This window comes from Oncorhynchus tshawytscha, linkage group LG19 (genome assembly GCF_018296145.1).
Source record: "Oncorhynchus tshawytscha isolate Ot180627B linkage group LG19, Otsh_v2.0, whole genome shotgun sequence".
NCBI lineage: Eukaryota > Metazoa > Chordata > Actinopteri > Salmoniformes > Salmonidae > Oncorhynchus > Oncorhynchus tshawytscha.
In genome coordinates, this window is record NC_056447.1 from 22,413,189 (window position 1) to 22,423,848 (window position 10,660).

General features: G+C 42.1%; 1 protein-coding gene across 1 annotated transcript; it reads left to right on the plus strand.

The window, feature by feature from the left end:
• The first annotated feature begins 221 nt into the window (after positions 1-221).
• LOC112218479 (coactosin-like protein) lies at positions 222-8,966 on the plus strand. Its single transcript, XM_024379312.2, has 4 exons — positions 222-618; positions 1,153-1,235; positions 7,600-7,757; positions 7,985-8,966. The coding sequence occupies exons 1-4, from the start codon at positions 542-544 to the stop codon at positions 8,093-8,095; spliced, it is 429 nt and encodes a 142-aa protein (XP_024235080.1). The 5' UTR covers positions 222-541; the 3' UTR covers positions 8,096-8,966.
• Positions 8,967-10,660: the final 1,694 nt, after the last annotated feature.

Consider the following 10,660-nt stretch of genomic DNA (forward strand, 5'->3'; position numbering starts at 1 on the left):
TGTTCTAGGGCTATTATTGTTTATTATTTTATTATATAATTGTATTTAATTAAATGAAATGTTATTTGTTATTGGAACGTTTAATTTTGGTTGATTGTGTTGCTGCAGGCTATTGTTCTCATGCATCGATTACATTAACAGACCACAAGATGGCAGGATAGCGCAGTAAAACGGCAACAATAAAAAAGGGTGGATTTATTTGGCTGAATCCCTCAGTTGACCATTGGGAGGATGTGATAGCTGCGTATGGGGACATCGCCGCTCTAGTACGGCAACCTGATTGACAAACATCACCAACGCCCATAAACTGGATATAGGAAATGAATCGAGTCGTGAAAATAGTCTATTTCTCTGATAATTGAGAAAAGATACACCCTTTTCCGCGCACTGCTCGTGTAATAGCGCATGTTCAATAGGGGCGCGTGATTTCAGACTATTGAGTCGTCTATTGTAGAACTCACGTTCTGCTCATTTTGGATTGTTCTTTTCGCCGTGTGCTTTCTTTCATCTCTAGGCTACTGTCCATTTGTGTCCACCCAAAATGGCAACAAGAATCGATAAAGAGGCTTGCAGGGAAGCGTATAACCTCGTCAGAGACGATAACACGGAGATAAACTGGTGAGTGTGTTTAACTTAGTTGTGCATAGGAAATTATAAATCTGAGATTTTACACACAGCATCCTAAGAATTGAGTTGAGTCTACATTTATAAAATCCATAACAATGGGTGGATGATCAAAGTGTGCACTTTTCATTCATTCACCCAGTGTTCAATTGTAATCATTGTTTCTATCCTCCCTAAAAAAAATACCTATCTTAGTCTAATAATTCAGGGTACCGGGGCATGACTAACTTCCTTTGTCTATCGAAGAGGTACAGTGATAGTGACACGTATATGTTGACACAACACCGGACATGTCTGCCCCACATTTGACACGTCGGTTTTTGAATGATTAGCCTACTTTAGACTGGTCGTTACATTGTAATCCCATCCGATAGATGTTTTATGATGGACGTGGACACGCATTAGTGGAGTAGACTGGCATAGAGGATCCCTGATCATTTTGACAGACCGGGCCCAAATATTCAATTTGACATGTCTGTAAGGTCAGTGCATTTTAATTCATGTAGTGTGCATGTTATGTTCTTTTAGGGCAGCGTTTAAATATGAGGGCCATATGATTGTGCCGGCGGGCCAGGGGACTGATTATGAAGAATTCAAGAGTCAGTGCACAGGTAAGGCCAGGATTTCATTCATTTTTGCGCCTATGCGGTTATTTCAAATTGACCACAATGTTCCTGCATAACGGCAATAAGCGCTGTAATAGATCACGCACAATATTTTCACGACTTGTTGAAAAAACATGTTGACACACCCTACTTGTAGAGCAATGCCATCCTCATCTCTTTCATGTTGCTGACATGGTCTATGACTCTGTCATACAGTAGCATACATTTTTAGTGTTTGTTGTCCTAGGCTACCCAGCTAAAATGCTTGCTCGCTGGACTAACTTCCCTTCATGGTTAATGATGAGCCAGTTAGTTAACATTAACCTACTACTGTACATCTAGCTACATATTGAACTTCCATCCTCTACAGGCCAGGGGCACAATGTATGGTTGGATCAGAATTGCAGTTATAATCATTGGCCAGTATAGAGAAGTAAAACCACAAGTCTAAATCCCTATCTCCATCCATGGTTAATTTAGTAAAGGGACAATGTTAGCTAGCTAGCTATCTAGCCAGCCGCCGGAGGACAACACAATGAGATGCAACAATGTGATGTGATTGGTGTGAAGACAAATCCAAACTGGCTTCCCTTGATGCTTTATTTCTGGTGCACCAGGACCATTTACAGTTGAGCTCACCGCTGATTTGCTATTATTTTTTTAACCAAGGGAGGCCAAATACTCTCTGGCTTCCCTTGCATTCAACGCTACGGGCGGCAACAATATAATACTATTTTTGACTAGACGGCATCAGATAGATGGGCTACACATACAGAGACAGAGGGGCCCTGTTTCTCGTTTCCACTGCTCTAGAGTCCAATGGTGGTGAGCTTTACACCACTCCAGCCGATTTGTATTTATCTTCATTTAACTAGACAAGTCAGTTAAGGACAAATTCTTATTTACAATGACGGCCTACCAAAAGGCCTCCTACGGGGGCTGGGATTAAAAATAAAATATAGGACGAGATGCACATCACGACAAGAGAGACCTAAGACAACAACCTAGTGTGGCAGCAAACCATGACAACACAGCATGGTAGCAACACCACATGACAACAACATGGTACAAACATTGTTAGGCGCAGACAACAGCACAAAGGCAAGAAGGTAGAGACAACAACTGATGCTTGGCATTGCCCATGGTGATCTTAGGTATGTGTGCGGCTGCTCTGCCATGGAATGTCATTTCAGGAAGCTCCCGACAAACAGTTCTTGTGCTGAAGTTGATTCCACAGGCAGTTTGGAACTTGGTAGTGAGTGTTGCAACCGAGGACAGATGATCTTTAGGCGCTTCAGCCCCCATGCGGTCCTGTTCTTTGAGCTTGTGTGGCTTACCACTTCGCGGGTTGCTCCTTGACGTTTCCACTGCACAATAACACTTGCAGCTCTAGCAGGGGAGAAATTTGACAAACTGACTTGTTGGAAAGGTGGTATCTCATGATGGTGGTGCCACGTTGAAAGTCACTGAGCTCTCCAGTAAGGCCATTCTACTGCCAATGTTTGTCTATGAAGATTGCATGGCTGTGTGCTCGATTTTATACACCTGTCAGCAACGGGTGTAGATGAAATGGCCAAATCCACTCATTTGAAGGGATGTCCACATACTTTTGTGTGTGTATATATAGTGTACATTCAGCCTCTTGCAAATTGAAGAATAATTATGGAACACAGGGAGACGAAATATTAATTATTTTATATTTATTTTTTTATTGGTCATTCTTTTGGGGGAAGTCTGGCTTCCCTTGGCATCCATGAGTACACGCCACTGCAGTAATCTACTTCATCCAGAAGTAGGCTACTTGGTCGTCACTAGTTAACACAGCCACAAAGTCTTATTTATGGCTAAGCCCAGCCTATTTCTACAATTTCTGTTCTTAAAATCAGATTTTAAACCTAACCTTAACCGCACTGATCACCTTTTGCCTAACCCTAACCTTAAATTAGGCTATGACCAGAAAGCTGACCTTTGTTTTCATGAATTTCTACAATAGGCCTATAGCTAATTTTGACTGTGGTAACTAGTGACAACAGAAGTACTGCGATCCCAAAGCCTACAATATGAAGATGGGCAGAAACAGCTTCTCCAATCAAATCCCCGATCACACTTGTAGGCGATGTCATGGCGACGTTGGCTACTAAGCTCATGCGCAGAAACATCATCAGGTCTAACAGTGGTCTCGCACGCACCGAACTGCGCATGTGCAGGCGGTCAAATCAAAGACGCTCCTTCTATAAAGTGTTTTATTTTTTACGAAAATGAAAACGTGTCAGTTTATCACTTTCACGACGTTGGAGTAATAACATCTTCAACTACTTAAGATATTGGCTCGAATCTAGGTTGTGCCTTTAGATTTCGAGAAAATTAACAACTAAGTAGATTGTTTTCATTTTTCTCATTGACTTCTTAAACCCCAAACCCTGGCCTAGTGTGCTTGGTCTGTTCCCGGAATCTGTCCCGTGACTTCATCATATGGAAGTATCCCTTTCTTAGTTCTTAAAGTGTGTAGGCCTATAAGCTTATAATATCAGTAATATTGAAGTTGTTCCAACTGTTTCTTGTGTGCAGCGCAGGGTCTTATTCTACTCAGGACATAGTACGCTTATCAATTTACATTTCAACTTCAATGGGGTATGGACACCCCTAGTGAGCAAATCATGCTGTCGTCACCCTCCCCTCCCACACTCTCATCCCTCTAAGATACGATCCTTGCTATCTGGGATCCTTGGGACGGCTGTACCCCATTGAAGTTTAAATGTAAATTGACATGGGTAATGGTAGGGTTTAGGGTAGGGATGTCCTAAAGATTCCGGATGGCACTAACCAATTAGATGCTGGAGTGTTGGGCGTGGCATTTAAAAACTCCTGTGCTGTTGCACGCCTGTATTTCCCCAGGCTGTAGTTTTGTTTCAGGGCTGACATTCCAGTGATGAAATACAAATGTATTACAATCTAGGCCTATTACTGATTTATATTATTTTGAAGAGAACTGATGTTTTCCTATACTACAGTGCCTTGCGAAAGTATTCGGCCCCCTTGAACTTTGCGACCTTTTGCCACATTTCAGGCTTCAAATATAAAGATATAAAACTGTATTTTTTTGTGAAGAATCAACAACAAGTGGGACACAATCATGAAGTGGAACGACATTTATTGGATATTTCAAACTTTTTAACAAATCAAAAACTGAAAAATTGGGCGTGCAAAATTATTCAGCCCCTTTACTTTCAGTGCAGCAAACTCTCTCCAGAAGTAGTTGGCCTACACCTGGCTGTCCAACCTGGTCTCAGAGCATTTTGTCTTATCCTGTTTTCGTAAATACGAATCCTCCATTTAGTATGATATGTTACGTTTTGTATGGTTTGTATACATTTTTGGATGTTCATTATCCATTTCATATGATATGTTATGAATTACAGTTTGTATGATATGTTACAAATTTGCTAAATGTACAATATGTTATGCATTTGCAAAAGGTATATGTTACGAATTTCAATTTGTTGTGGCTAACGTTGGCTGGGTGGCTAACGCTAACATTAGGTAGCTGGCTAACGTTAGCTAGGCTAGGGGTTAAGGTTTGGAGTTAGGTTAGAGGAAGGGTTAGCTAACATGCTAAAAAGTAGTAAGTCGTTGAAAAGTTGCTAAAATTCGAAAGTTTTTGTGTTGAGATTATCTATGCATAAGTCACTTAAATAACTCTACCTACATGTATATATTACCTTGACTAACCGATGCCCCCGCACATTGACTCTGTACCGGTACCCCCTGTATATAGCCCCGCTATTGTTATTTTACTGCTGCTCTTAATTATTTGTTACTTTTATTTCCTTATTATTTTTTGTTGTTGGTATTTTTCTTAACTGCATTGTTGGTTAAGGGCTTGTAAAGTAAGCATTTCACTAAGGTCTACACCTGTTGTATTCGGCGGCATGTGACAAATAAAATTAGATTTGATAGACATTTTGCGTTATACGCTCACCCATTCAAACCAACCACCCACCTTTTGTGTTTTCCTTAAAGATGCACTATGCAGAAATTGCTCCACCATTTCCTGGTTTCTAAAATTCGGATAAATGGAAATTGGGCAAACTATGTGACAAAACAAGCAACTATAGTGGAGAGAATAATTTTACCATCTAAACTGCTGTGAAATATATTTTCCATAACCAGAAATATTGTATTTTCAGCTGTTTGAAGCTGGTGTACAAAACCGAAAGTAAAAGCCGCAGAAACAAAACTTAAGAACGGGGAAGCATAGAAATAATATAAATAATGCTTTAAGTAACCTTCTGTCTTATGTAACCATACCAAACGTAACTTATCATTCTAATGTCAGTGTCCCGGATTTACATTTGCTATGTTACGTTTAGTCTTGGAGACCAGGCTGGGCTGTCCCATACTACTATAGTCTCTCCTCACTCTGGTCCTTGTCTTTGCCCAGATAATATTTTTTCTCTAATCTTACTGTATAAAACATGACATACATTCTGATGAATCTGCTTTAACAGAAACTGTGAAAGTCTCATCCTGTCTGATGCTTGGCCACAGACTGCTGCACTAAGAAGTTGACAGGCTGAGTGTTCTAAAAGAAGCATCTGTCTTATCAACTAAAAGGTCTAAACTCAAGCGTTCTATTTGTCTTTTTGCGGCATCATCATAGTCACAGTAGTGCAGCTGTTTTCTGGACTGTTGTCTTAACAGTGTTGTCAGCATAACTAAAAGGGAAGGCTTTAGAGGGAAGAGATGTTGACACACCAGGAAGTTCACGACAGGGGAAGTCAGGCTTTAGCAAAATTAATTATATTTTTTTCAACACATATATACTCATTCATTACTTGTCAGCCTTACCCACTTCCACAATATGACAAATATAGAAACAAGCACAACAAAAGTATTTGTAAATGTTTTTATTTAAGTGCTAGAAACATTGGTTGTTATACTGAGAAACAGTATAGGCCTTTGTGTGGTCTGGTGGATATCACAGTTCAGTCAGGTGACATGTAGGGGACTCTTGTATGGGGAGGTGTTGAAACTAGCGATGGCCTTTGACACCATGCTGATAATTTTAACACTGATTCTTGTTAATGCACAACAGAGCTTTTCGAGGTCTGATAGACGTATGCTGCTTCTGAATCAGTAAGGCACAGATAAACATAGAAATCATGCCTAGATTGTGCCATCAGTGCACTATTAAGGGTAATGAATGGACAGGGCCTAGTCCAGAGCAGATTCATGTCATAAATGTGTTGTTACATTTACTATAATCTACTTAGAGATGTGAATTTACACCTATTTGGTGTGCTGAACTGTAGAGAATAAAACTGCTCTATTCCAAGACAATGTAGGTAGTGATGTAGGGCTAACATGTGATATGAATGTGTGAGGAAGAGACAGAGTGAACCAAGAATCACTGCCTCCCCAATCCCCTCGGTATTGCTCACAACTCCAGACCCCTTGGATTGAACCTGTTGTTCTGAATACCTTCCCTTTTCTCTTGTACTCACAGATTTACCCCACTTTTGGATTTGGCAGTGTCGCCATAATAAGCCAATATTCCCCGCCTGTGTTCATACTTCATACAGATCAAATCAAATGTATTTATATAGCCCTTCGTACATCAGCTGATATCTCAAAGTGCTGTACAGAAACCCAGCCTAATACCCCAAACAGCAAGCAATGCAGGTGTAGAAGCACGGTGGCTAGGAAAAACTCCCTAGAAAGGCCAAAACCTAGAGAGGAACCAGGCTATGTAGGGTGGCCAGTCGTCTTCTGGCTGTGCCGGGTGGAGATTATAACAGAACATGGCCAAGATGTTCAAATGTTCAAAAATGACCAGCATGGTCAAATAATAATAATTACAGGCAGAACAGTTGAAACTGGAGCAGCAGCACGGCCAGGTGGACTGGGGACAGCAAGGAGTCATCATGTCAGGTAGTCCCGAGGCATGGTCCTAGGGCTCAGGTCCTCCGAGAGAGAGAGAGAAAGAAAGAGAGAATTAAAGAGAGCACACTTAAATTCACACAGGACACCGAATAGGACAGGAGAGGTACTCCAGATATAACAAACTGACCCTAGCCCCCCGACACATAAACTACTGAAGCATAAATACTGGAGGCTGAGACCGCAGCATAGAAACACTCTCACAAAGCTCAATCAACTCGCAGTACACAGGAATCAGGCCTTGCCAATTGCTGGCTCAAACATTGTGACAAATCAATTTATTTAAGAACTATACCATAATTATCTGTCATATGACAGCTGGGAATGGAAATGGTCTGCGGGGTCATCAGCCTCTGCAGGTTTCTGCCTGTCTGATGGTCAGTCTCATCTCTGACTGACTGCTGCGGTCTCATCTCTCTCTCACTCTCAGATGATGTGCGTCTCTTTGGCTTTGTGCGGATCACAACGGGTGACGCCATGAGCAAGCGGGCCAAGTTCACCCTCATCACCTGGATAGGGGAAAACGTAAGTGGCCTGCAGCGTGCCAAGATCAGCACTGACAAGACACTGGTGAAAGATATTGTCCAGGTTAGTGACTCTCTGTTCTCACCCATACTCACATGCTTTTTTTAAAAACAAATACTATTTTTAATTAATGTGCTGTTAAAATACAATATAGTAAATTGATTGCCAAATAAAGTACAACACAATTTTGTCTGTGCCATCTCTCTAGCTTCCTTTGTCTTCCTTGTCTAACACTCTCTCACACATTCCTTTTCTGTCACCTTCTCCCCTCTCCTCTTTGTCTCCTGCAGAACTTTGCTAAGGAGTTCATGATCAGTGATGCTCGTGAGCTGGAGGAGGACTACATTCGCACCGAGCTGAAGAAGGCAGGCGGGGCCAACTATGACGCCCAGGGAGAGTAGAGCAAAGTCCACAAGGGCAGGGGAGGGGCTGCTACCTTTTGGGGGAGGGAGGGGTCTTCATGCCTGGATGAGAGAGAGGGGGGATATACACACATACACACATGCACAAGCACACACAGATAAACACAACAACAAAAATCACAAAAAAACACATTGAGACACACTTAGACATATGCCTACAGTCCTATCCTCAGCCCTCTTACCAGTCATGGTTGATTATCTACTGTACTGTGCATCATCTCACTCATCTCAGCTGCGCCACAACGTTTAGAACTATCTCAATCTGTGGTGCTGTGTTTGTGTTACAACTGGAAAAGACACGTTACTGTACTGTATGTCAGAAGGGCAGAATTATTCTCTTTCTCTCTCTGATTGGACTTATCATCATTGTGCTTTTACTGTATCTTCCTCTGTGGTTGTAGTCCAAACATGCATCATTGGTCAATAGAGGTCTTTCCTGCCCAGCAGTCTCGTCTCCCAATCCACCCCCAAGGTATACCCCACTGTGTTTACTGCCTTAATCTCCCATGGAGAGAAGGGCATCATGGGAGTTGTGTTTGTGGACACTACACTGTTATTGGCTATCCTCCACTCGGGGGTGGGACTAAGATTCGCCTATGGAACACAAACCAATAGGGCAGGGCTGTAAGCACTGTCAGTCGGCCCAACCCAGGAGCAGCCATCTCTCTGTTGTAGCCTCTTTTTATTTGGATTAAACCCCAAAAATGAATGTTTTTCTTTTCTCTAAGAGTTTAACCTTTGATTTATTCTTGAGAGCAATGTTATGTAGGAGATTTACGGAAACATTTAAAAACTGAACTGGGCACACGATCAATCATTTCTGAATAAAACCGTTTTTTTTTTCAAGCTCGCTGGTCTCTTTGTTTGTGTCTAAAGTGCTCATTGACATGGAAAGGAGGGCTGGGTGATTGTACCGCCCTAGTCTAGAGTACACATAGTAACTGTCTCTGGGGGGCTTTATGGGAGTAGCATATGTTGTCATGGTCACTACTGTCAGGCTCAGCCAATCACATTCTCAGGACAAGCTTTTCTGTTCTAAAGCTTGTCAATAAGAACCCCTCCCTGCTACTCAATCCCTCTGTTGGCTAACCCCTTTTCTCTCCTCTCCAACAATTTTATATTTGCCTCTATTCTCTCACCTCCCCCATCCCATACCCCCTTTCCCCCGCCACCGGTAGTTTTGTTCAACAGATGTGAACTCGACTGCCTAATTACTTAATCTAGTAATCTATAAGCCTCTAGCAGTCTGCTTTTATGACTTGTAGTTTAGTTCAGTTTGTAGTGGGTAAGAGACTGATAGAGGGGCAAAGACCGATTTCAAACAGAGCCTTAACCCTATGTGTAATTTGAATGTTTGTTTGAATGAGTGTTGAATGTTGTTTATATTAGGTCAATCAATAGCCTCCAGCAGTGCTGGTTCAGGTCCAGACAAGCGGACTGAGTGTTGGAGTGAGAGCAGGGGACTGAGAGACTGGTTACAGTGTTCTGGGTGAGGCCGTACTAGTCAGGTGAAGATAAAGATTCATGGCTCAGTATTAAGTCACAGTAAGGGCTACAGACTCTAGTAATTGAGGATGCAGTGTGAGATCAAATCTTTAAACTGTGCTTATTGTGATGTTTGTGTGTGCTCGTGTGTGTGTGATCTGTTAGGGTAATCTTGTGTGGGATGTACTGTGTGAGTATGTGACTTAGCCCAGTTGGAGCTGAGTGGAGGATGGGTGAGACAGGTGTTGTGTGGTGTCTATGGGGACCATATTAATTAGATTAGCGACTTTAGGGAGTTAATTTGCATCCTTGTCACACCGGTGGACAGACTGCTTTCTGACTCTAACATAATTTAACCTGAGATGATCATGCTCACAGGAAAATGGACACATACTTATCTGCTAGCCTGTTTACAGTATTAAGGTGTGCATGTTCTGACAGCTCCACAGCAAGGCCAAAGGTGAAGCCAGGTTTTCTACCTTGTGCTGTGGGAGTGTAACTATACAGTACTTGAGTATAAGCTTGAGGGAGAAAGAGAGGGAGGGTGTAAGTACATGTGTATTACAGTGAGGGAGAGTTGCTTAAGAAGTGAGTTCTGGGAGTGTTGTTCACTCTGGGATTCACAAGTGAGTTCCTGCCAGCAATACTCAGCTCCTTCCTGGATTCCAGAGGCCTCCCATATCCAGCATATTTCACATCCCACACATCGCTGCAGAGTCGTGTGTGTCTACGTCAGTGAGTGTTTGAATGCCTGTGCGATCCATCTTATCCCAGCAATGTTCTTCCACACTGACAGGGAGGCTTTTTCTGTTCTTTTGTTTGGCAACATGTGTAATTCAAACCAGATATCACATTTGACCAAAAGACCAAGAGATATAAAGAGTATGGAGCCTGTTGTAACATCTTGCCAATATCACTGAAATATCATTTAACTGTATTATTCACTGCACCAGTTGACATTATCAAGATCCCTCCCTGGATTCAAAGAAACATGACAGCCCCCAGTCACTTCCCCAAATATCACAACATGGGCTAACAAAGTGACTAGCACGGCTGGAT